The 27,283-nt window shown below is 41.4% G+C and overlaps 1 protein-coding gene across 2 annotated transcripts in view; it reads left to right on the forward strand.

The window, feature by feature from the left end:
• The first annotated feature begins 692 nt into the window (after nt 1-692).
• Nucleotides 693-27,283, forward strand: part of MCC (MCC regulator of WNT signaling pathway) — a 326,867-nt gene continuing 300,276 nt past the window's right edge. The window contains exon 1 of one of the 2 annotated variants that reach the window (XM_004376987.2): nt 693-1,304. In XM_004376987.2, coding sequence (XP_004377044.1) covers nt 1,248-1,304 — 57 coding nt within the window. In that variant the 5' untranslated portion in view covers nt 693-1,247. Of the gene's footprint in view, nt 1,305-2,377; nt 2,442-27,283 lie in introns of those variants that run through there. The other variant, XM_023731965.1, reaches the window with a different exon arrangement.

Genomic DNA, 27,283 nt, shown 5'->3' on the forward strand with positions numbered 1-27,283 from the left:
CCCCAGAGGAACTCAAGCCTGAAGGGGAGCTCTGATCTCAGGCGCTGACTGGATAAAACAGCCCCTTGAATCTTTTCTGATTCATAACTCCAAACTCCAGAAAGACAAATCCCACTCTGCTTAAATGAGCAGTAAGATTTTTAATGAAGGTCTGGGGTTGGGGACGATGGAAAATGTGAGCCTATCTTATATTTTTCAAGGGATGGGGCATCTTTATCTTTATTGTGGACATGCAGAAAATGTACTCTGGCCCAGCGACAAAGAGAGGGAGTTTGACAGTGAATTTACACTGGCAGTATTGACTTCAGACTGATCAGAGAAAATTACCGCCCTAACCTCTTGTAAAATCTTAACGTACCACGAGAAGTGCACAGCGTTGTCCGATGTAGTGTTCAGATTTGTCTTGACCTTATTGAATCATGGAAAGTGGCTTTTATGAGGGAAGTCTTTTTAAAAAAAAATTTCCTGTACGATTATTCAGGTGGCTTTTCCTGTTTCTCTCTTCCTCCTGGATTTGGGTCCTGTAATTACTATCGCAGAGAGCTGGAAAGATGCCTGCTCTCACAGCCCTGTCTCCTCTGCTCGGGCTCCTCGCTCCTTTCCCCCCACCCCCCACCCCTCTTTCTGGCCCCGCCTCCTCTGCGCAACGCGTAGCCAGCAGCTAGACAGCTGGGTTCAATCAGAAACCACTTACAACTCCAGACGGTTCAAACGGGGAAACTTCAGCGTGAAGTGCAGCTCTGCTCTGTCTCTCTGTTGCTTTCTTTTCCTTTCCCGGAACTGGAGGCGCGGATCTTCCTCGCTCCGCTGCCGTAGTTTCTTCTGCAGCTCGCCTAAGCTTTCCAGGGTGCGGGAACCTGCTGAGCGGTGCCCTCCAGCCTCGTAATGGGGGAAGGCGAGGCGCCGTCGGACTGACGAAGCAGCGCGAGGGTGGCATTGCCCCGGGACCGGCGGTCGGAGCGCGCAGGCGGTTCCCAGCGCAGGCTCTGCCGCTGCAGCAGCTGCGTGCGCGCCACGCCACTGAGCTTCTTGCAGCAATGGCTCGTCGGTGAAACGAGAGCCGGGTCTGGCTCCTTTTAGGATTGTTTGCATCCTTCATTTGGGCTCCACAACTGTCCTGGATGAAAATGGCTGTCTAGACTAAAATGTAGGAGAAGGGACCAAGCAGTGGATATCCAGCCTGTTAAGCCCAACTCAGAAGCTCTGAGACCTGAAGGAGGAAGAGCCCGGCTCTGAAAAGTGCAGTCATGAATTCTGGAGTTGCCATGAAATATGGAAACGACTCCTCGGCCGAGCTGAGTGAGGTAAGAAACAGCAGAGGTCGGGAGCTCGTGTTTCTCGGACATTTTGCTTTTCGAACAACCCCCTCTATTCCGCCCCCCGCCTCCATCGGGCTCCCAGTCTGGAGGCAGCGCAATTAAAGATTAATAGATTTTCTGGATCTTGTTTTAACTTGTAGTGCTACTCAGGAAATGACCTGAACTGGGTTGATATTTCGGTTTGAAACGAGTGGTTTAAAAAAGAGTCAGGCTCTGGCCAAGGCACTTTACTCTCCGCAGTCTGGATCCCCTGTCCTTTCCCACCACCTTCCCCCAATTTATATACCACCTTCCTTTTCATGGTAGGTAGAATGTCCAGGGATCCCAGCTGAGTTTAAGTAACTAAATTTGATGGCTGGGGGAAGGAGGGAGCACACTGGATTATGTCGTCTACTACTTTGGTCCCACCGTGTGGTGCGTCTGGTTAAGTTCAGGCAAGGTGGTCTCTCCTCGGGCGGAGATGAATGACTCGCGCCGGGGTGGGGCGTGGGGAGGAAGCACATCAAAGCCTCTTAGAACTTTATTTCCTGCCTGGGACTGGACACCCGAGTCTTTGAGACGAGCGCATTTGCAATTCCTGGGCTCTCACAGTAAGATATCCACTTGAGTGTTAGAGAGCAGCTTTGAAATTAAAGCTACATCAAACAGTACGCAAATATGTGACCGGTAAGATGCTCAAAGCCACCTTTTTTGATGACTTTCGGGCACATCCCCCAAGGCTTTGTGTACCTGGAAAGTGGTGACTGGAAACCTACGGTACTGAGTGCTCCAAAGAGATGAGGAAGTGTCTACAGTAGAAGGCTTGTTGGCTGTGGTTTTCCCTCTTAGTACCATCACTGAGCCATTTCGGGGGGCAAAAATAGAATAGTCTGTGCTTCTCGAGAGAGAAAAGGGAAGAAAAGGAGACCATTGTAAAAACAGCCGGAAGGCAGATAGCGGTGATGTCAGATTACTGACGGCGTAAGGAAAATGAAAGGATGCAGCCCTCACTCCGGGGGAGAGAGCTGGTGATGGGGGAGGGGAAAGGAGAAGATCGGGGAGAAATCCGATAAGGTCTGCGTCTGGTGCTTCACCGCCTTACTACGGTGTTGTTCCTGCTCGACTTGGAATAACATTTTGAAGGTATTGGCCAAATGAGGTAGAGGCATTCCCTCATCCTCGTATTTCCATCTGTCGTGTAGAAGGCTCAGGAGACAAGAGAACTTAATTTAGAAAAAGGAGTCAGGAGGACGTAAGAGATTTTTGACGGCTGTACATGCAAGGGGAGCCCTGGTGGAGTAATGGTAAAGAGCTACTCCTGCAAACCAAAAGGTCCGCAGTTCGGATCCACCAGGCCCTCCTTGGAAACCCCGTAGGGCAGTTCTACTCTGTCCTTTAAGATCGCTATGAGTCGGAATCGACTCGACGGCAACGGATTTGGTTTGGTTTTGGTTACATGCAAGCAGAGGTCTCAAATCAGAACCCAGGACCCTGGCTGCCTAGCTAAACAGTATTTAAAGAGACGCCTTTGACTTCTGATGTCATTTAAAAAGCAAAAAACTGACAAGGAGTCTTTGCCAAGCCCTTCAGGTTGTTTCTCTTCGTGGCAGCTTCAGCTCTCTGTCACCTGAAGTATGCTGCTCAGTTACCTTTGTTTAAAATGAATCACAGATTTAGGATGAGGGTAGCTAGAACACTGAATGGAGAAAAAAGAATCTGTATTGACTTTAATAGCATTGGCACAGTGGGTGAGTGCGTTAGATGAGCAAGTGTCTATCAAACTCAGGTGCAAGGTAACCTCCATTCTTTTGCCTAGTTGAGCCCACGCTTTAATTACTCCCTAGAAAGCTTGTGGCCAAATAAAAGTGTTACGGGTACTTTGTGGCCCCAGAATTAGTTAGAACGATAATATTTGAGCATTATAGGACATAGTCTAGTCTTGTCCCTAAGGTAATAAGTTTCTGCCCCAACTATAGCCTTTACCAAAATTTCTTTTCTTTCTCTGTGTATGGTGATTCATTTTCTGCCTTCTTTTGAGCCAGTTCTAGGTTCCATGATTTAGTTGCCTCTCTGTCCTTCCAGTCCTAGTTTCCCTGCAGATTAGGTTGTTATAATAGTTTGTAAGGATAGTTATTTTTTGTTTTTGTACATATTTTAAATTAGTGTATGTGTAAAGGGAATTTGTAGTGCAGTGGGGATGGGGTGGGGTTCATACCTTGTGGACTTTAAATCTTTGATTTTAATCGATTGAAATCTCAGTTCAGGTTTAATCAGTAAATGCTTTAGCATTTACCGTTTTCCATAGTATATCCATAGATCAGTATCAATTCATTTGTATTTCTCAAATCGTTTCTTTTATGTAAAGGAGAGTTTCTTTTCATATAATTTTTCTCTTTCTTTTTAAGCACTAGTTTTGCTTTAGCTTCTTATGGTGTAAAGTGGCCACCCTCTTTTGATGGTTGACTCCTCCTCCTCACCTGGAAGCTGAAGTAATAAAAACCCTCAGTGGCCCCTTTTGTGTCATACCCCTTACTGCTCAGGAGTCTCAGTGCTGTCTGGAGTCAACTTGGGGTCAGATTCAGCCTGATGTTCAGCAGGCATTGCATGAGAAGGAAGAGCTCTGAAATGACCCAGCATTATTCCAGGATCATAAACAAGAGGCCACTCTCATTGGTGTTGACTTGTGAGCTTACCTCCTTCACAAGGGTCCAAGCCACAGGAGTTACTGACTCTTTGACAATAATGTTGACACTGACTCCATAACATCCTTGACAAGGGGGAGTGACTGACTTTAATCAATTCTAGATGTAATCTGCTGATCCAGTTAGTGAAAACAGCAAGCTTTGGTCAACAATTGAGGTGTTGGCCTCTGCCCATAGTGCTCCAGGAATGCTTAGATACAAGTGAAGCAGGAGGGATTTGGATGTGAGGGATACATGATTAGGAGACCTACAGCTGAATGCTGGGCATGAGGTGTTTTGCATGTGTGAGAACCTTAAGGGAAAAACAGGAAATTCACGAATGTGTTCCTTTTGTGTCTTTAATTTGAACAATAGCTGTGTAAGATCCTGTGAGTGGATTATAGAAGGTAGTAAAATTGCCTCTACCTGTGGCCAGTCAGAGACATTTTATTCATCCAGCACCACAGATGGCTTATATCCAGTCTAAACACTTTCATCAAAGCATACTAATCCTTAGCATTAACAACAGAAATGCGAAAGGAAAATTTGAGAAGCATGAAATGACTACTGGTTCCTTTTTCTTGGCTATTAACTGCCCCTATCAAATACTCAAAGGATGGTTTTCCTTTTTAGGGAAGACTTCAACGTCAGCCAAATCAAAATTACTTAGAAAATTAAATGTTAGACTTTCAACTCCACTCTCTCACCATCAAGAAGCTGAGCAGCCACACTTTTCAGTGCCATTAAATTAAATTCTCTGCAGAGCTTGTCAAGGGAAGGCTTTTGTATCTCCATCCTCATGGATTATGGTTGGCAGTTGCTCTGTCTTGGTAAAACCTGTGAGGCCAGTATGTCACAATCAAATCTCTTGGCTCTGGGAATAAATTCAGACTTTAGGAGGAAGATATCTTTTTTTTTAAATCTTTTTTAAGCACTTTATTTGGCTCTTTCTTCTTGCCACAAGATCACCTGTCAGTATGAATAGCTTCAAATTGCATAAATCTACAAAGATCCCTGTATAGAAGAGAATAAGGGCAATATAGGAAAAAAATTGAATCAAGTAGAATGTTACAAATATATATACAGGTTTCTTCTGCTATCCAAAAGTAGTGTGTTCCTATGAAATTTTTGTTTAAATTTTTTAAATTGTACTTTAGATGAAGGTTTACAGAGCAAATAGTTTCTTATTAAACATTACACATATTGTTCTATGACATTGTTTAACAACCTGACAACGTGTCAACACTCTCCCTTCTCGACCTTGGGTTCCCTATTACCAGCTTTTTTGTCCCCTCCTGCCTTCTAGTCCTTGTCCCTGGACTGTTGTGCCCTGTTAGTCTCGTTTTGTTTTATGGGCCTGTCTAATCTTTGGCTGAACGGTGAACTTCGGGAGTGACTTCACCACTGAGCTGAAAGGTTGTCCAGGGGCCATACTCTGGGGGTTTCTCCAGTCTCTGTTAGGCCAGTAAGTCTGGTCTTTTTTTGTTAGAATTTTGTTCTGCATTTTTCTCCAGCTCTGTCTGGGACCCTTTGTTGTGATCCTTATCAGAGCAGTCAGTGGTGGTAGCTGGGCACCATCTAGTTATACTGGACTTAGTCTGGTGGAGGCCATGGAAATTGTAGTCCCTTAGTCCTTTGGACTAATCTTTCCCTTGTATCTTGTTTTCTTCATTCTCCCTTGCTCTCGAAGGGGTGAGGCCAGTGGAGTATCTGAGATGGCTGCTCACAGGCTTTTAAGACCCCAAACACTACTCACCAAGGTAGAATGTAGAACATTTTGTTCGTAAACTATGTTATGCCAATTGAGCTAGATGTTCCCGGACACCATGGCTCTGCCCAGCAATTCAGTCCCTCAGGGAGTTTGGATGTGTCTGTGGAGCTTCCATGACATTTTCTTGTACAAGTTGTGCTGGCTAGGAGGAAGATATCTCAAGGTACAGCAATATCAGGGTAAGACTTGAATTTAATCTTCTTTTCAGAAAAGCTGTCTACTGGATCTGTTTTTCCTATGTATGTAAGAAAAATAAAAATTTATCTTTGTTTGCTCTTTCCTGGCAATCATTAAAACCTCTGAGGATAAAAAAAAAATTCTTTTTTACTCGAAAAATAATTTGTCCAAAGCAGTCAATGTATATTCTTTGCCTTTTAAACATTATTTAAACAATAAACAGGTAAAACTCTCCTGTCACTATTTACTTTGAAACCTGGACAGCTCCTGGGAACCATACTTCCCTTTCTTTTTCTCTCCTTATCTCTTTATTCGAAGCCCTTTTCATCAGATCATTCCACTTCCAAATCTAGGCATTTACTTGTTGGGTAACTCCTGAAACCCCACCTCTTCATTGATACTCTAATTAAGAAGTACAATTGTATAGAAGAAAATTGCTCTGTAGATAGTTTCCTGTGACTATACCCAAGTGACCATCTCACAGATGTACTTATTCTCCATCATCAAGTTATAAAATAACAGAGTTGGAAGTGGCCTGAGAGATCATCTAATATTCCCAAACCCCTTTATATTTATTTATACTCCTCTGTCTTTATATAACCACATTTCATTGTAATGGTTTATTTAATGTCTGTCTAAGCACTGAAAGAGCAGTGTTAGTATACATGGTGTTTACTACGCTAACTTCAAGACCTCATGCAGAGTTTGCCACATAATAGGTGTTCTGCAGATTTTTGAATAAATGATCACCTTGCCTCTTCTCTCACTTTCCCTTTTTATAAATGCAGAATTTGAGGAACTGATGTTAAGTGCTTGGTTTGAGGCTTTTTTGGTTATCTGTGACTGTGTATGGAGTCTCTGGGTGGCAGAAACTGTTAAGTGCTCGACTACTAGCGAAAAGATTGGCAGTTTCAACCCACCCAGAGGCATCTCACAAGATAGGCCAGGTGATCTGCTTCTGAGAGGTCACAGCCGTGAAAACGCTATGGAGCAGTCTACTCTGCACACTTGGGGTTGTCATGAGTTGGAATCGACCCAATGGCAACTAACAACACCATGGCTATGTAACAAACTGCCCCAAAATTTAGAGGCTTAAAATCACAATGATCTTATTTGCTCATGATTTTGCAATTTGGTCAGAGCTCAGTGAGGAAGGCTTGTGTCTGTGACTGGGGCTAGAGAATACACTTCCAAGATGCCTTAATCACACGACTGGCAAGCTGGTGCTACTGTAAACTGGGAGATCACCTCAATGCTCTTCCGCATGGGCCTTCTCATGTGGTTGTTTGGGCTTCCTCTCATCATGGCCGCTAGGTTCCAAGAAATATTCTGGGAGAGGAGTTTATGTCAGAGAGAGTACAGCATCAGACAAGCCAAAAAAGAACCCAGAAAACTGATAGATGTTAGTAGGGATGTGGATTACTTACATAAGCAAGGAGATGTCATGAGGAAGATAAATCATATGCAGATATTTTCTTGGAAGCTGCCTCGACCACACCTACTCGGACTTGTAGCAGTAGAATCTTTCACTCTTGAAAGAAGCAAGTGGAGAATAATCTGGATTACACAGATAAACAGAAGTTTATTTACAGAGTAAATACTGGGACCTCAGAGCTACCCTCTTTTTTTTTTTTTTCCTAAGCCTACGCCCTTTTTTCTCTTGCTGAACATATACACTCAAAATTAGTATATAGGGGAAACAACCAAACCCATTGCCATCAGAGTCAATTCCGACTCATAGTGACCCTGCCCCATAGAGTTTCCAAGGAGCACCTGGTGGATTCGATCTGCGGACCTTTTGGTTAGCAGCTGTAGGACTTAACCACTACGCCACCAGGGTTTATTTTCGGAAGGTTTGACTGAGATTATAAGGTACTTTGTATATGCAAATCTTTCAAGGTATTCCTTAAACTCAGCAAATAGGTCAAACCTTAATAAAGTGGTTTAGTGGGGGAAAAAGAACAACCAGAATTAGCAGCTGTTGATTCTACTTGCCGTGCAAAAAGGTATAGTTAAGAGTTTAGGTTCACTATAGGTTAGGTTAGAGTTAATTGTAAATAAGCAATAAAAGCCTGTTGGGCTGGGAAGGTAGTGTGGCAAAAGCTACTACTTGATGCTTGTTTGGTGGGATATGTTGAGGGAGATTCCCTGTCATGAGATTTTGACAATGCTTGGAAAACATGATAGGGGACACAGGGCCAGAGATGAAATGTGTCTAAACCCTGCCCTCCCCCAAGAAAAAGTATGTTAAACCAAAGTAGTTTGATTACTTGAGAATAGAAAGCTTCACGAAATCTCAGTATGTGTGTACACACTTGTCAGTTAAAAACTCCAGCTGAATTTGTGAATAATATTGAAGCAGCAGTCAAAGGAAGAATGCCAATGTGGAAAAAGATTGCCTTACAGTTAAAAAAAAAAGGAATGGAGTTCTCCGGTTGGTTGCATGGTAAGTGTGGGAGTAATGGCTTGTCTGTGTTTTCCTGTGGGTTATGTGAACTTGTCCATAGAATACATGGCACATTACCGACTCCTTCTTGCTGTCTTACCCAGCCCCTCCCGGCCTCTACAGATTAGTTTTTCCTTCCTTCATCTGTGTTCAGAACACGTAACTGTAATTATTCAAGCATATGTCTGCCTCCCTGCGGAGACCATGAGATCTTTGAAGGCAGGGACGGAGTAAAACTGATCACTGTATTGCCAACACCTACCCCAATATATAATATCTTGGAGTGCATCAATAAACTTCAAAGTTGCTTGTTTGGACCAAACCCCAATTGCCGTTTTAGTGTGACAGAAGTGTTACACTGGCTTCTTTTTCTATTTTGAATAAAGGACACATTTGAGTGAATTTAGTATGGTCATTATTACTGTAATTTACTGTCTATTCCCTGTTCGTTTATTTTTTCAACAAATATTGCGTGCCTTCTACATGCCAGGTGCTGTGCTTAGGTCTGGAGATACAGCAACAAAACTGACCTAGTCTGGGTTCGAATGGATCCTACATTGTAGTGGAAGACAGACAACGCAGATAGATGTATGTCTAGTATGGGGTCATTGTGAGTTAGAATCCACTAAATGGCAACTAACAACAACGTAAAGAAAAATGCAGGGAATGAAGGAGAGAGAGATGTTGTAGTGATTAGGGAAGACCTCTCTGAGGTAACCTTTGCATTGAGACCCAAATGAAATGAGGAGATGAGCTATGTGAAGGTGAGGGATGAGCATTTCAGGCAGAGGAAAGAGGGAGGTACAAGGTGCAGAGGCCAGAACACGCTTGGAGTGTTTACACAGCAGCAAGGAGGTGATGAGGCTGGGAGGCAGTGAGCAAGGGGAGTGCAGGAGATGAGGAATTAGTGGTGGCCAAATCACCTACAGTCTTGAAGGCCATAGAAGAGACTGTGGATTTCTCTGGAGAGTTTTAAATATAGATCTGAACTGATTTCTTAACAAATACTTTTCGTATGTATATATATTTGTGGGCAGGGTGGAGGAGGTATGGGAAAGAGGAGGAGCTAGCAAAGATCCTTGAGCAGTGGCCAGTGTGGTAGGAGGAAAACCAAGAAGGTTGTTTCTCAAGACCCAGTTAAAGAAAATATTTTCAGAAGAGAGTAAAGAGTGACCAGCCATCAAATGCCTCCCTTTATTACTTTATTCATACCTTTAAATTCTATATATATTCCCAAACTTTCAAATTGTGTCCTATTTTCTGTAATCAGAAATAATTGTTCTATTCCATAAAAATAAACTATATTTTTTGACATCTTCAGTGTATTGGGTTCCTTTTTCCCTTAAAAGGGATGGTTTAAAGAACTGAGTGGCATGGCCACTGGCCAAGAATGACTTGAAAATTGCCTTTCCTTGATTGATGATCCAGTGTTGATAGATGCTGATGATGTAGAATATAGGCTGGTTCTGCATTAGGAAAACTGGGCTCTACTTTCTGCTGTCATTTGAACCAATTTCCTTCAACTATTTAGAATCACTGACTTTATTTTTATGAACCTTAATATCAGTTTATTGATTTATAACAAATATAGCTCTGAGGAGACTGGAATGCTGATACTTTTTTTTCCTATCGAAAAGCTACTTGGCAGTCAGTTCATGGCCAGAAAGTTGTCTGGTAAGCATGGAATCAGACGAAGAGGATGCTTTTACTGGAGATGCCATTAAGCAAATCTTTGATTTGAGATTTATCTTGTCCAGATCTTTTACTTGACTGATAAGGAAAGTGAAGTCTGGATAAGGTCGACTAGTGGGAAAGGGAGAAACATAGAACCCAGGGTTTTTTTGTTGTTGTTTTTTTAACTCCCAGGGTGTGTGTGCGTGTGTGTTTTTTTCCTTGCCTCCCGTGCCTCAACTTCCTGTTTCTGTATCACAGGATATTTGTTGAGCCTTAAAGTATGCAAGACATGTTCTGTAAATAGTCTGTAATTATTTTAAAAGGAAGAAGTCGATTTCTTCAGTAAATCTTGTCTACACGTGACACTACTACTGATCACACTATTAAAATAATTAGAAGAATTTGTTTTCAGCTCTGTGATTTTTGGATTTATTGTAGTTGCTTGCCTTCAACAGGTTTTTACTGGCAAGATTGTTGGGGCCTAGCAGGTATAACAATCCAAAAGAGCAGTTGTACTCTGTTTTGGGGGAGTGATGAGATGGACTTACCGTTTTGCTGGTTTGCCAGCTGCTGTGAGTAGCGAGTGCACAGCCCTGTCCCTTTTCCGTGTCTGATTTTCTCCGTTGTTGGGGCTTTGCAAAGCACTCACTCCTTGGTATTTCCAGATGGAGTGAGAGTGAGAGTACAGTGAAGCCTGAAAGTGAACTGCTTATCTAGGGAAAACAAATGGGCTCTGCCCAGGCCCTCAAAGCTCCTTCTTGGTACCCGGGATAAAGGAACTCTCTGAAGGGTGGCTGTGGCCAGGTTACATTTCACAGGCTGAGAACCAGCAACTCTGCTTGCTGCATGACTAGATGATCTCTAGAAATGCTAGGCAGGCACAGAGTGACTTATGTCATGGCATTGGAAGAGTTACATTTCTCCACTGACAGGCTGTGATTTTACAGTATTTAAAGAGGAGTTTTAGGAGAGGGCTTAAGTGAGAGAGGCCTGTGGAGAGTAGCCAGGAAGTCTGAGGCTGGCCTGTTAGATTAGATAACTGTGACTTTATTTCTTGGTGCTGTGAATCTAATCCTGGTTAAACCATAATCTAATTTATTTTCATGCTTGATTGGGAGCACTTATGATTACGTGCTTGAATGAGAGGAAGCATCATATAGGGAACTGTGGGAATGGGATAGTCCAGAGGCTACTTCATCTGGACTGGTTAATTAACAGGGTACTCAGAGTGAGTTAGGGGAAAAAATAGGTGAGTTGGACTCCAGAACAGGAGGAGTTTTTGCTTCTAGCTTGGAATGGGTACATTTAAACTCAAATTTGGGATCCTCTTTTTTGGTGTATCCCCTGAGGTAAGCAGGGGGCAGAAAGCAGAATGCCTTCTGGTGTGATTGATAGCGATACTTCCAAAGACTGCTTCTCATTTTGGATGTCTGAGCCGCTTATGAAAATACTGTCTGGACACATGTGTAATTACTGCCAAAGTGAGTGTCTGATGCTGATAAAGTTGCCTTCAAACCGTTTAATTCCCCAAGTGTTAAAGAGGAGGCGTCTTTCTTATTTGGCATTAAAATGTCCCCAGCTAGCTATGCTGACGTATTGGGGTCAGGATAACATCCTGAATGACTAGGAAAGGCCTCTCTGTTCAGCTTCTCTGCTAACTTCCCCACTGGGCCAAGTCACTTGATTTATCACCTCAGTTTCTCTATGAAACTAGGTTATGGTAAAGTTGTGGGCTCTGAAATCACAGCTCTTCCGCTTCCTAGCTGGGTGATCCTCTTGGGAAAGTTACTTCTCTGAGCTGCTCAGTCTTCTTCATAAAATGGTTATAATAAGAGTATCTACCCCAGACAAGTGTAAAGATCAATGACATAACCCATGTAGTGGTTATCACAGTGCCTGGTAAATACACAGTAATCGTAAGGTAATGCTGTTGCTATTATTATTATTTTGCTGCCAAAATGCTTACGTGCTCCAGTAAAGGTGCCAAGGAGAAGAGAAGCACTTTATATATATAAGCATTAGTAGGAGTCGTTGTAAGTGAGCACTGAAATAATTTAATAGAAGTTCTTAAATGCAGACAAATATGTCATGAAGACAATATCCAGTGAATCCTGAGGGTCTGACAGCCTGCTGATGTTTTTCTTTCTGGACCTTGATGTCAAAAGGTCATTACTTGGGGGAAATGTTTATCCAAAGATTGGCAAGTCTTAGAAAAGAAAGGTGGTGCCTTTCTTTTTTAGATCTACAGAGCCAAGATGTTAATGAGCTGAAAAGTGGCAATGGAAATTGCTTTTAAATTTTATTAATTTTGTACTATGTTCCCCACTGTAGGGTCTTTAATCCTTTGAGTGCCCAGGCACTGACCTGAAGACCACCATTCCGATTGGAGGCATAACATGGGAGAAGAAAGGCCCTGCAGGTCACTACCCATGTCCAGTACAGGGATGCAGTACAGAGACACAGACTGTGTTCATGTGTGTGTAACCCTTTCTTTCCTGGAAGTCAGGTTTTATCAGTGATATACACTTTGTGAATTCCCTTAGAAGCTGTCACCTGTTAACTGCAGCACCAGTGCAAACTCTGCTTTGGAGGACAATGCTGTATGGAGGAGGCACAGAGGTGAGAGGGGGGACTGTTGAAAATGGGTTTGGAAGGACTTGGGATGAGCCCCACAACAATGAAGACCATCTCTGTTTCCTTGGTGGCGCAGTGGTTAAGAGCTCAGCTGCTAACCAAAAGGTCAGCAGTTCGAATCCACCAGCTGCTCCTTGGAAACCCTATGGGGGTAGTTCTGCTCTGTCCTGTAGGGTTGCTATAAGTCAGAATCAACTTGACAGCACTGGGTTTGGTTTTTTTTTTTTTTCATTTGAAAGATTTTTTTTTTTTTAAGCCTCTGGTACTCTGTTGAGGTTTTGTCTAATGGTCAGAAACGAGAAAGTAGCAGAATGTTCCCTCTAGCATCTTGAAGTGGTTAGGCAGTTTGGTCATTTGCTGAGGATCGTATACCTTCAGGGCAGTGGGAAGGAAACTGACAGGAGTCACAGACCCAAGCCCTCGGTTCTGACACCTGTAACTTTTTAGTCATGGAGCTTTGGACCCTTTGAACTTCCCTCTCTGGCTCATCTCCATGAACTCTGTCTCCTGCAGTGATGTTATCCTTTCCCGTTACCCTTAAACTACCACCTCTAAGGTGTTGCCTCACAAATCTGTGCCTCTAACCCAGACTGATCTGAATATCCAAAGGAAAAAGGAGAAGCTTAGGTCTTGAGTAATACAGAAACTTCTTGTAGTCAGTATTCTTCCTTCACCTCCTCCCTCCTGCCCTCTCAAACAAAAGGTCACACTGGTTCTTCTTTCAGCAACGATCTTTCCCTCTTCACATGGTGGCATTGGCTCATCTTGTAGGCCCAACAACATGTCACCTTCTCTAGGAGACTTTCCTCAACTTGCAGTTAGTGTTAAGTACCCCATGCGGTCTGACAACACTGTACTCATTCCTCTGACTTGCCACCTCGTACTGTATAGTGCAATCTGTTTATGTATCTCTCTGTCTTAGAAGCTTAGCTGGTGAGAGCAAATGCTTTCTCCCCAGAGCACATTCTTGCAGTATGGTTGACAGGATACATGGTAGTTAAGAATGATAAGAAGTAAAAAGAATATAAGACTAAGAGATAGGCCAGAAAGATATACAAAGGGCTACCCTGTTGCCATCAAGTCTGGCTCATAGTGACCCTGTAGGACAGAGTAGGACTGCCCCATAGGGTTTCCAAGGCTGTAATCTTTATGGAAGCAGACTGCCACATCTTTCTTCTGTAGAGTGGTTGGTGATTTCAAACTATTGACTTTTAGTTAGCAGCCGAGTGCTTAACCACTGCACACCAGGGCTCCTTGTATGCAAAGGGCTACTACTTCTGTATCAACCAGTGGTGCGAGCCCCATCCTCCCTCTCCCTGAGGTTAGATCCTGGCTACACCTCCCCTCTGTCTGCTTCTGAAAGCAAAAGTGAGCCCCATGGATCCACCCAGTAAGACTGGGGTTGGAGAACTTGGCTTCCAAATGAATCTCATGGGAGCATCTGAGCCTGACTCTGAGTGCTCTCTCTCGGGAAGAAGAGGTCAAGTGAAGGCTGATTGGAAACAGCTTCTGGTCCTGGGTTGCTGAAGTAGCTCCAGGAGCTGGAATTGTTGCAGATTGTGTTAGAAATGATAAATGTGAAGGATGGCAATGCTAATATTTTGTTCAAATACTTCAAGTGAAGCAATAAGGTGCAAAATTACTTCTGTTCAATCTTGCAAGTATTTCCTTCCTTTGTGCACGTCAAGGGCTAAGCTATAGTTTTAAAAACATGTTGCTTTCAATACGACAAAACCCTGGTTGGTTAATGATGCACAATTACAGTTCTGATATTTAAAAGCATCTTGTTAGAAATTACTGTTGTTAAATGTATATTGGTCATTGGTCATTTAATCTAAAGTAAAATTATTAGCATTCATGAGAATGGTAACCTAATGCCTCTAGCCTTATCAAATTAAAAATGAATATGTAGTATTTGAGGAAGGTGGGGGACTAATTCTCTATATAATTGTGCCTTGCGTGTAAAAAGACATCCTTTCTTATGAAGTTAGAGAAATCTATGCAGTTAAGCTTCAGTATTCATTTGTCGGAGGCAGAAATATGTTAATTGCTTTTCTTGGATGAGTGATTCTTAATCCTGTGGGAAAGATGAAGATTTAAATTCACTTCACTAATTTGGGTTTTTAAAAATATCAGTGTATCAGTGTTCATAGGTTACTATAGTATGAAGCTAATAAGGGATTCCAGCGAGGTTTGGGTTACTGGTTGGATTTCATTCAAAATGTGACACTGTAATGTTCCTCAGAGGTAGAATTAAGTTTTCATCAAATCAGTCAGCTCAAGATGCTTCGGATGACTATGAGCACCCTGAACCACTGGCGCTTACATGGGCTGGATGGGAAGATTGGCGCGTATTATGCCACAAAATGATGAGGCTGGTGCGGTGTCTTATAAATGCTACTTAGCACAGCAATTGGAATCAGAAAGTTAGTATGATCAGTTATGTGGTTTATGACTTAGATAAGAAATGAACATTTTCATTGCTATTCTGACTCTCAAAGAGCCCAGCTAAATAAAGACTAATGGGTTTCCCCTTTCCCTTTCTCCCTTTAAGTCACCAAGTAAATTGAGAAAAAAAATTTAGTTGCCTTTTTAAAAATTTTCTTGTTGTTGAGAATATACACAGCAAAACATAGCTTTTTTTAAATTGTAGTAAAATACATGTAACAAATCATTTACCATTTTAACCTTCTTCACATATAAATTACTTTTTTCATTGTGCTTTAGGTGAAGGTTTACAGAGAAAATTAGTTTCTCATTAAACAATTAATACACGTATTGTTTTGTGACATTAGTTGCCAACCCCACAACATGTCAACACTCTCCCCTTCTCTGTCTTGGGTTCCCCATTTCCATTTCTCCAGCTTTCCTGTCCCCTCCTGCCTTCTTGTCTTTGCCCCTGGGCTGGTGTGCCCATTTAGTTTCATATACATGGTTGAGCTACATGTATTATTGTTTGTTTTATAGGCCTGTCTAATGTTTGGCTGAAGGGTGAACCTCAGGAGTGACTTCAGTACTGATTTAAAAGGGTGTCCAGGGGCCACTCTCGGGGTTTCTTCAGTCTCTGTCAGATCAGTAAGTCTGGTCTTCTTTTTTTGTGAGTTTGAGTTTTTTCTACGTTTTTCTCCAGCTTTGTCCAGGACCCTCTATTGTGATCCTTGTCAGAGCAGTTAGTGGTGGTAGCTGGGCACCATCTAGGTGTGCTGGACTCAGTCTGGCGGAAGCTGTAGTAGTTGTAGTCCATGGTCTGTGGTCCTTTGATCTAATCTTTCCCTTGTGTCTTTGGTTTTCTTCATTCTGCATTGCTCCAGACAGGATATAAATTACCTTTGAAAAATAATAGCTAGTAGGAAAAGACCAGTTTAAATCAAAAGACATTAGGTTGTAAAATTCCGGCAGCATAAACTGGACTATAATGGTGGTAAAAATGGTAAAAATGAAGGCAGTTATATAGTACTTAGGGTGTGAGGTGTGGAACCCCTTAGCAGTAAATGGTTTGGCCTTTGGTCCTGGTTCCTGAGAGTAGAACCACACCTGAGGCCAATGAGTAGGGGCTGACCAACCAAGAGGGTATCACCTAGGGGCCCAAGGCTGACTAAGGCTCAGTAGGTTTATGATTACTCATGACGAGACCAATAAAGGCTTTGGAGAAAGTGAACATTCAGCTGTTGGCAGAGTAAGTACGTACCCTGGGGACGTGGAAGCTCTGTGCTGAGACCCCTCCTGGATCTCCTCTTTGTGTTTGTGTCCTTTTACTTTCTGGATTAAAGGTAGCCCTTTCTCTGCAGTTTGTGAGTATCAAACCCAAGAAACAGAAGGGCAGGAGCCTGATGCCTGCTGACCTAGTCCAGGATGAATGGAGATGAGAGAAAAAGGGCTGCATGGAGCAGCTGGGGTTTGGACTGACCAGAGAAGGGAAGCTGAGATTTCCCTGGATCAGTTTGATACCGCACAAGGGTAACACTCAAATGTGCTAAGCGCTTTGCATGCTTTTTATTTTTTGGTCATTCCCCTGCTTAAAACCCTTCATTTCAGTGTACCCAACCCCTTAGCCCCCACTGACCTCTCCAACTATATCTCTGGCCACTTCTCACCCTCACATTCTAGCCTTTGGCCAACTCAACTGCTTTTAGTACCTTCGAGATATACTTGTCTCTTGACTTCAGAACTCCATTTTTGCTGTTGCTCTGCTGGTACATTATCCATGTCCTCAGCCTTTGCTTATCTAGTTTCTGATAATCCTGTGGAATTCACTTTAGATGTTAGTTCCCCTGGAAAACCTTCCCTGATTTCCCATCATGGTCTAGGTTCCATCCCCTCTTTTCTGCTCCTATGGTCTAGGCAGGTAAGTATCAACATACATGTGAGAATGGAGTGATCCCTTATTGGATATCATTTCTAAAAAACATCATTCTAAAATTATACACTGTAAAGGCCTGTGAACTTAGAATTGTCTACCAGACTGGCTGGTATTCACCATCGATCATAAGCACTTACATATTGCCTCATAAGCATTTACATATTGCCTAGCCCTCAACATTCATTTTTGAGTGAGTGACCTTGATTTAAACCTTGCAACAGCCCCATGAGGCAGATTTGATCTTTATGGTCATTTGGCGGTGAAGGAATAGAAAGAAGGTCAGAGAGATTAAGGTTTTGCCCAAGGTCACATATCTAGTAGATTACAGGGCCAGTGTAAAAATTGAGTTTGATTCCAGAAGTCCCTATTTGTAGAATGGTTACTGTCTTCTCAGACCATGTAGTCATGGCCTGAAGAGCTGGCATCTATAGAACCCAGGGGTGGGTGTGTGAGTTAATAGGTTATACGGAAAGAGTGGCATTGGGGATGGTGCCCAGGTTTCTGGGAGGATTGTGCTGGTAGTTGAGATTGGAGACCTGATAGTAGAGTCCTGTCTGAGGAATGATGAATCTAGATTTGGGCATGCTGAGTGGAAATGTGCAATAGACTGTGGATGATAAGGCTCTTTAGCTCAGAAGGAACCTTTGGTCTTCACACCTACTCACTCACAATACAGAATGGAATGATCCCTGATGTTGTCCTGTAGTTTTTCCTGTCTCTCCACAGTAGATGTGTCTATCTTTTGTACCATATAAATAAGGAGTAGTATGAAGCAATCAAATGGTACTGTGTGCCAGCAAATATAAATTAAAGGACTTTAGTTTCTGCTGTCCAGGATTTTATATAAATAATATTCACACGTTAATGATCCAGAATCTGAAACCGATTGTACTTTATAGGTCATGGTTCTTTAATTTTTTAAGAAAAATCTGATTAGTTCGTCATATCACATGAGCATCTCCACCTTTGACTTCTTGTTCGCCTTAAAGAGAGGACAGGGTAAGGAGTAAGGGGTGTATGGCTGTAAAAATAAAAGTAATGCATGTTCATAGAAAATTTAGAAAATAAATGAGTAAGCAAATATCTTATAATTCTGCTTACCAGGTACCATTTTAGTATGTTCTTTCAGTTGTTATTTCTTTAAAGGGGCCATAATTGGGTTTGACAGTATTGTATCCTGCTTTTTCTCAAGTTTTCCCTTGATTTATTTTTTTTTACCAAAGACTTGATTTTTTAATAACTGTAATAGTCCATCTTATATATCATAATATGTGATTTAATAAATACTTAACGTTTCAGTTTTCCTCACATAAATAATGCAGCTACATATTTTTGTGTTTTTTTACATCTTTAGGGTAGATCAGAGGGGGGAGTGCGTGTGTGTGTAAATGAGAAAACTGAGCACTGCATTGTGCACAGTTTGTTTTGATGTTAAAAAAGGAAAAAATAAGGGTACCTTGAGGCCCTGGGATGGTCTTTGTAAAATAATGTAGAAACTAAAAAGGTCAGTTTTAAAAACCCATATCCACAGGCTATACTAAATTAGGACCATCTGTGGTCCCACCCAGGCCTACTTGCTTAGTCTTCTGCCTGTTGCTTATTTAAGAATTCATTTAAAATGGAGAGGAATGCTGCCTTCCTGTCAGAAGCCAGCCAGCCAAGACATCAGAGAGATAAGGAAGGCTTGGTAGCAGGTTCAGGAGCCAGCACGGCTGCTGCACAATTCTTATGCTGATCAACCTTTGAGGCCTGGTAGCGCAGTGGTTAAGTGCTTGCGCTAACCGAAAGGCCAGTGGTTTGAATTTACCAGTGGCTCTGCGGGAGAGAGATGTGGCAGTCTGCTTCTGTAAAGATAACAGTTTTGGAAACCCTATGGGGCAGTTCTGCTCTGTCCTGTAGGGTCACTATGAGTAGGAATCGACCTGACAGCAATGGGTTTGGTCACCCTTTGGAGCCAGTATAACTGTGGCCACTGGCCGTGAGCTTATGATCAATAGGAGTGTGTGTGGGGGTGGGAGGGGTGGGGGGTGGGGTGGGGAGGTAGTTAGCCTACTCTTTTTTTAAAAAACCACCAAAGTGAAACAAATTTTAGAATGGTGTTTTTTAAAACATTGCTTGAACATCCAATAAGGTATTACTCATTCTCACAGGTATGTTGATATTTACTGTCTCTTCGTGATCTAGTATTAATCTGTTGGAGCAAAGGCTTCTGTGAACCAGTCAAATGTAGGAAGCTTAAGCCCAGGGGCACAGTGGAGGCCTTTTTAATCAGAGGGGTTGCTGGATTTTATTTTTTGGCCAAAGGGTATTACCATTGTGAGTCACCAGTGTTTCTCTGTTTTAGTGGTGACTTCCTATAAATAACAACACAATTATTATTTGGGAGTTCCTCAAGTCGGACTGTTTTGCTAAGTTCTACCTAAAGACTTTAATTTTTGTTTAAAGTGGCAATGTTCAAAATGCTAATCTACAGCAATTTTTAACCCACTGGTTTGGCTCTGCCATGGAATACAATTTAGCTCTTGGAATCAGAGTAGCTATTTTTGTAACAGAATGGAGGGGTCTCTTTGTAGCCTCAGGGTGAGGGGTTTTGTTTTGTTTTTCTAATTTTTTAAAGGAGTTCATTTATCTAATGGCCCACCCTGGATGTCCAACTGGCTGGAGGCTTTGGTTGCTAGGACTGTCTTAAGTCTTTGTTGCTTTCAGGAAGTGAAGGGAAGGCCGCAAGCTGTGGGAGCGAAGCCATCTGGAAGCTGGCCTCGTTTCCTCTGCCCTCTCTTCTCTGGCATGCTAGAAGCCAAGCTGGGGATCTAGGGAGGTGGCAGGAGCCTGGTTTCCTACCCAGAAATGTCATTTGATGCAAATATATTCCCAAGCATAAGGTATCATTCAAAAATGAGTATTTATGAAAATAAAGTTGATTGTGGGAGCTTGGATGATGAAAGCATTTATTCTTGGTGATTCCAACAGCCCAGTATTAGGCCCATCAAATGATTTTAGTAGCAACTTAACCCATTGAATGATTGGAAATAGCTTTCAGAGTGCTAGTCTGGTCTCAATTTCATTAGCCTTGAGAGTATCTTTAGTTGAAATTAAATTATCCCACCTTAGTACAGATGCTTCCCTGTTGGTATCCCCCTTTCCTAGGAGAGTTTGCTAAGAATTGGACCATCTGTAGAGAAGTAGAGGAAGGAACTGGCCAGTTTCTAATGCCCAGAATCCTGTTTACTATACGTTGTGACAAGCAGAGAGGCTGCCATAGGAGGTAGGTGCTGTCTGATAATATGACTGAAGAAAATCGTCTATGTAGGAGTTTTCAGTGACCTTCCTGGAGTTCCCCTACCCCATTTAATAGGCAGTTTGGGTGTACAATGTTCAGCAGTTTGTGTATGCTGGAGAAGCTGGCATTTGTGAGGTGAAACCCTCTCTTCCTCTGTATGTCAGCCCTACAGAGAAACCCTGAGAGCAGACCATACTTGGGAAAGGAATTAGACTGTAGCATGGTGGGTAAGCCTGGGAGGATTAAGAAGAGAGGCAAGGAACAGCCTATTTCATGTGGAAGAGCTTTGTAACCTACCCAGTTTTGATACTACTCACTGTTTCTTTCATTATCCAGTTTTATTATTATGGATGAGGAGATTCATGATCTTAATTACTGTGACCATTTGCATAGTGTTATTTTCATTTCTTTGCTTAATGCAATTTAATCATGAAAATACCCTTATTTGGTGCTCCTAGAGCCTTGACTCTACTCGGCACCACATGCTTATGCTCACCCCTCTTTTATAAAAATCCTATTGCATTTAGTCTCTACATGCACACATGAGTATGTGAGATGAAGTCTCACCAGCCTTGCTTCTAAGGAGCATTCTGATTGTAGTTCTTCCAAGACAGGTTCGTTCTTCTGGCAGTTCATAGTATATTCAATATTCTTCACCAACACCACAATTCAAAGGCCTTCTTCGGTCTTCCCTATTCAGCGTCCAGCTTTCACATGCATATGAGGCAATTGAAAACACCATGGCTTGCGTCAGACTCACCTTAGTCCTTAAAGTGACATCTTTGCTTTTTAACACTTTAAAGAGGTCTTTTGCAGCAGATTTGCCTAATGCAATGTGTCATCTGATTTCTTGACTGCTGTTTCCATGGGCATTGATTGTGGATCCAAGTAAAATGAAATCCTTGGTAATTTCAATCTTTTCTCTTTTATCATGATGTTGCTTATTGGTCCAGCTGTGAGGATTTTTGTTTTCTTTATGTTGAGATGTAATCCATATTGAAGGCTGTAGTCTTGGATCTTCATCAGTGCTTCAAGTCCTCTTCGCTTTCTGCAAGCAAGGTTGTGTCATCTGCATATCACAGGTTGTTAATGAGTCTTCCTTCAATCCTGATACCTTGTTCTTCTTCACATAGTCCAGTTTCTCAGATATTTGTTCAGCATACAGATTGAATAAGTATGGTGAAAGGATACAACCCTGATGCACACGTTTCCTGACTTTAAACCACTCAGTATTCTCTTGTTCTGTTTGAATATCTGCCTCTTGGTCTATGTACAGGGTTCCTCATGAGCACAATTAAGTGTTCTGGAATTTCCATTCTTTGCAATGTTACCCATAATTTGTTATGATCCACACAGTTGAATGTCTTTGCATAGTCAGTAAAACACAGGTAAACATCTTTCTGGTATTCTCAGATTTCAGCAGAGATCTATCTGACATCAGCAATGATATCCCTCGTTCCACATCCTCTTCTGAATCCAGCTTGAATTTCTGGAAATTCCCTGTCGATGTACTGCTGCAGCTACTTTTGATGATCTTCAGCAAAATTTTACTTGCTTGTGATATTAATAATATTGTTCGATAATTTCTACATTCTGTTGGATCACTTCTTTGGAATAGGCACAAATATGGATCTCTTCCAGTCGGTTGGCCAGGTAGCTGTCTTCCAAATTTCTTGGCATAGACTGAGCACTACCAATGCTGCATCCGTTTGTTGGAACATCCATATGCCATCAATTCCTGGAGCCTTGTTTTTCGCCAGTGCCTTTAATACAGCTTGGACCTCTTCCTTCAGTACCATCGGTTCCTGATCATATGCTACCTCCTGAAATGGTTGAACATGGACCAATTCTTTTGGGTATAGTGACTCTGTGTATTCCTTCCATCTTCTTTTGATGCTTCCTGTGTCATTTAATATTTTCCCCATAGAACCCTTCAGTATTGCAACTTGATGCTTGAATTTTTTCTTCAGTTCTTTCGGCTTGAGAAATGCTGTGTGTGTTCTTCCCTTGTGGTTTTCTATCTCCAGGTACATTTCATTATAATACTTTATTTGTCTTCTTGAGCTGCCCTGTGAAATCTGTTCAGCTCTTTTGCTTCATCATTTTTTCCTTTCACTTTAGCTATTCTACGTTCAAGAGCAAGCTTTAGAATCTCTTCTGACATCCATTTTGGTCTTTTCTTTCCTATCTTTTCAGTGACCTCTTGCTTTCTTCATGTATGATGTCCTTGATGTCATTCCACAATTGTCTGGTCTTTGGTCATTAGTGTTCAGTGCATTAAATCTATTCTTGAAATGATCTCTAAATTCAGGTGGGATATACTCAAGGTCATACTTTGGGTCTCACAGACTTGTTCTAATTTTCTTCAGCTTCAACTTGAACTTGCATAGGAGCAATTGATGGTCTGTTCTGCAGTCGGCCCCTGGCCTTGTTCTGACTGATAATATTGAGCTTTTCCATCGTCTCTTTTCACAGATGTAGTCTATTTAATTCCTGCATATTCCATCTGGCGAGGTCCATGTGTATAGTTGCTGTTTATATTGTTGAAAAAAGATATTTGCAGTGAAGAAGTTGTTGGTCTTGCAAAATTCTATCATGTGATCTCCGGCATCGTTTCTATCACCAGGGCCATATTTTCCAACCATGGTTGCCTCTTCTTCATTTTCAACTTTCAAATTCCAATCACCAGTAATTGTCAGTGCATCTTGATTGCATGTTTGATCAATTTTAGACTGCCGACGTTGGTAAAAATCTTAAATTTCCCTATCTTTGGCATTAGTGGTTGGTGCATAAATTTGAATAATAGTCTTATTAACTGGTCTTGCTTGTAAGTGTATGGATATTATCCTATCACAGACAGTGTTGTACTTCAGGATAGATCTTGAAATGTTCTTTTTGACGATGAATGCAATGCCATTCCTTTTCAAGTTGTCATTCCCGGCATAGTAGACCATATGATTGTCCGATTCAAAATGGCCAATACCAGTCCATTTCAGCTCACTAATGCCTAGGATATCGATGTTCATGTGTTCCATTTAATTTTTGATGATTTCCAATTTTCCTAGATTCATACTTCATATATTCCAAGTTCCTACTATTAATGGATATTTGCAGCTGTTCTCATTTTGAGTCGTGCCACATCAGCAAATTAAGGTCCCGAAAGCTTGACTCCATCTACGTCATTAAGGTTGCCTGTACTTTGAGGAGGCAGCTCTTCCCCAGTCATATTTTGAGTGCCTTCCAACCTGAGGGGTTCATCTCCCGGCACTATATCAGACAGTGTTCTGCTGCTATTCATAAGATCTTCACTGCTAATTTTTTTCAGAAGTAGATTGTCAAGTCCTTCTTCCTACTACTGTCTTAGTCTGGAAGCTCAGTTGGAACATGTCTGCCATGGGTGACTCTGCTGGTATTAGAAATACCAGTGGCATAGCTTCCAGCATCACAGCAACATGAAAGCCACCGCAGTACCATAGACTGACAGATGCATGGGGGTAATACCAAATACAATGCCGGAAAATTGAAGAATACCCAGTTGAGAAAGAGCCTGCATGTTGAAGGCATGACTCAGAATAGAGCACAGAATCCTGACTCCCTGCTTTTTATTAACTTCCCAAGGTCTTATTGTTCATCTGTTGGACTTTCCTTGGAAGTGGCCTTTAGAAAACCCCAAACCAGTCAGGAACCTCTGATCCTCTTATATAATGTGCTGTAGCTGATAATGGAACTTTACCAGAAGGGGGAAAAAAAAACACATTTGTGTCATTCCTGCTATTTCTAGGATCTATGCATTGATTCACTAATTGGTCATGAATCAATTTCCTGCTTTGGAGAAAATGCTGCTTTTCTGTTTCCACTGTAGAAGTTTGTCCAACATCCCTGTTAGCCCCTCAGGTACCATTCTGATAAATACGCTAGATTAAGAGGTTCTTTATTTTTCTTTCTGTCACCATGGGACTAATAGTGGTCTCTCCTTGGTTCATTAATGTTTTTACATTGGCGACAAAACTAATTGTTTATTTCTTGCTCCATTTCTATACTCCCTGTTGCTGGCAGCCCCAAGAATCAGCAGTCACTTCATCAACATTGTTACATTTTTGTGGTTCTGTGCTCCTTACCCACTTCATAGTCAATGGTTTTATTAGCTTGAGACTGAAAATTCAAATGAATGAAGGACAACAAAGTAAAAGGAACCCAGTCAGATATGATAGGAGAGTAATGTCCCATAATTCATTCACTGAAGTGCTGTTTCCTTGCAATCCATGCATTATTGTATTCATTTTTAAAAGAATAATTACTGTATTTTGTTCAAAGAATAGGTTCATAAATTCCAAGGAGCTAATTATGTTTTGTTACTGATGTTGCTAGAATTCTGATAAGCTTATTTCTATTTCTAGGTTAGCTGTTGGAAAAGGAAACATATCCTAACATGGATAAATATATCCTGGTAGTTAGAAATTTCTGAGAAAGAAGTAATACTTTGTCTTTAGAAGAGTTTTCTATCATTTGGTTATGCGAAAATAAATATGGTAGAACCCAATCTTAAATTGAAGAAGAAAATTAAATTGCTTAGTTATTTTTTACGCAGATCTAGCAAGGTAAAGGGAGTGCGCATTAACCTGGTTGTAGTTATAGGCTGAGTTTAAAAAAAAAAAAAAAATTCACAGTACGTATGTGGTTAATGGGTGGTATTTAAAAGTCACCAGGTTAACAAATAGTAGCCATACCACTAGGCTTACAGTATTAGAGATAATAATACCAGTTCATGTTTGAGTGCTTACCGTATGCCAGTTGTAATGAGGAACTTGAGGCACAGAGGTTAGGCAACTTGCCAAAAGTCTCACAGTAAGTGGCAGAGCCTCAGATAACTGCACTAACCACATACTTATTTCCCTTTGGTGCAACTAAAAAATTCAAGAAGATAAAACATAGGCATGTTAAAGCAATCAAGATCCAATTTTTACTGTAAAGAACTGAGTTTAAAGTACATATATTTGTTAAGTTGATTAGTCATTTTTGATTATGCAAATATCTTACTCCTTTGAGCTTTTATTAAGATAACCAACTGTCTAGGTTTGCCGAAGATTTTCAGTGGTAAAACCACAGTAAACCAGTTGCCATCGAGTCACTTCTGACTCATGGCAACCCCACATGTGTCAGCTCCACCTGTGTTCTATAGGTCTTTCAGTGACTGATTTTTCAGAAGTAGATTGCCAGGCCTTTTTTCTGAGACACCTCTGGGTGGGTGCAAACCTTCAGGCTTTTGGTTACCAGCCGATTGCATTAACCGTTTGCACCGCTCAAGGACTTCAAAACTACAATTGTCTTGCGCAAACCAGGATGGTTGGTCGCCCTATTTCAGATGTTAATACCAAGTTTGTTTCTAACTTCACACTAGGAAATTCTTTGCTAAAGCAAGGCTAATCGATCATAAGAAACCTTTTATTTTTGTTTTCATTTTGTTCTGTTTGTCTTCATTAGCTAAGTCTCTTTCTGTGGGTTTTGTCTGCTCTTTAAGACTTGAGCCTGAGGACCATCATTGTGTACACAGTGCTTAGCACTTATATAGCGAATTGTGACTCCAATGTTCTGGGTAATTGATAGAAAAGATAATGACTATGCCATTGTTAATGATGGGGAAACTGAGTCAAGGAGAGCCAAGACATTTCTTATGGCCATAGGAATCCATAGCAGCCAAATCAGCAGCATGACATCATCCTTGTAATTCTGGGTAAGAAATGTTGTAAACAAAGGCCTCTTAGATAAAAATATTTCCTTCCATTATCTTAAAGGAAACATACTTGATATTTTAAGGGTCCAATTTTAAGTAGTACTGCTTCAGTCAGTGTCTTGGTTAAACTGTTTGGTTAAGCTAGATTAATGGATAGAAAATTAAATGAATCAAATTTTTTAGCCTGGGTCACAAAGTGTTAATTTTCCTCAAGGAGAGATTGGATTAAGCCCACATATGCCAATTTTTAACTTGTATATTTGCTTACTTTTTGCAGGGAAATTTAAGAGGTGAAGTGAAATAATTATCTCTGTCTAAGGCTTTTTCTTAACTCCCATGTTGGTAGTGATCAAAAACCCTTTGATTAAAACAGCAAAGACGTACTGAGTTATTTGGGAGGTAACATGCATGGAAGTTAGAGACTTAGATCACGTGTGATTTGTTATTGGAATTTCCATTTCTCAAATTTCTAAGCAGGGACCTTGTTACCCTATTCTCTATTTCATCTAGTAAACTGAAAAGTTCAAATGAGCATCGCATCAGAAAACATGAAAAATTCTATGTCTCATTATATGGGGTAGAGGAGTCAGAGAGGGGATGGGTAGGGACAAAGAGGATGATATTGATATCTTGGGAGTCTGGAATTTATTCCAATTTTATTCTGTATGAAGTCAGACCTTGGGGACTAGGTTGAGTGCTTTATTTTATTTTTTGTATGATTCTCCTTTTTCATAGTAATTCAAATGAATTTGATGTGTGCCCATGGTAAATTTTGGACTTCTGTCTGTGAAAGGCTGAATCCAGACACTGAAATCCACAGACATGCACAGGCTGTCTCCCCCAAGTCTATTCCAGTTAGCTTAAGTGCTTGTCTACCAAGTTCGGACATCCTGGCACCGATGATCCGAAGGTAAACAGCTGTCTTATCCATTGCTGACTCTTGGAAATATTATGCTTGTTACTACGTATGCTTATTTAAGAAAGAATAAATTGAAATTGCTAAAGAAGGAATCTTGAGATTTATTTTCCCTTGAATAAGTCATAAGCAAATTTTTCAAGTGCAAAAGTGGTAAAAAGCAATCTAGATCTATCTCCCCCTAAGTTGTGCTTTTCTTAGCATCCTAGAATCTGTTTCGAATTGAAGCAAAGTATATTAAATAGCTCAGTTCTTCCCATCTCTTCCCCTGAAATATTTTTTCATGCTGTCTCTTTTTTTTGCGGGGGGGGGGGG

Source organism: Trichechus manatus, unplaced genomic scaffold (assembly GCF_000243295.1).
Source record: "Trichechus manatus latirostris isolate Lorelei unplaced genomic scaffold, TriManLat1.0 scaffold00047, whole genome shotgun sequence".
Taxonomy (NCBI): Eukaryota; Metazoa; Chordata; class Mammalia; order Sirenia; family Trichechidae; genus Trichechus; species Trichechus manatus.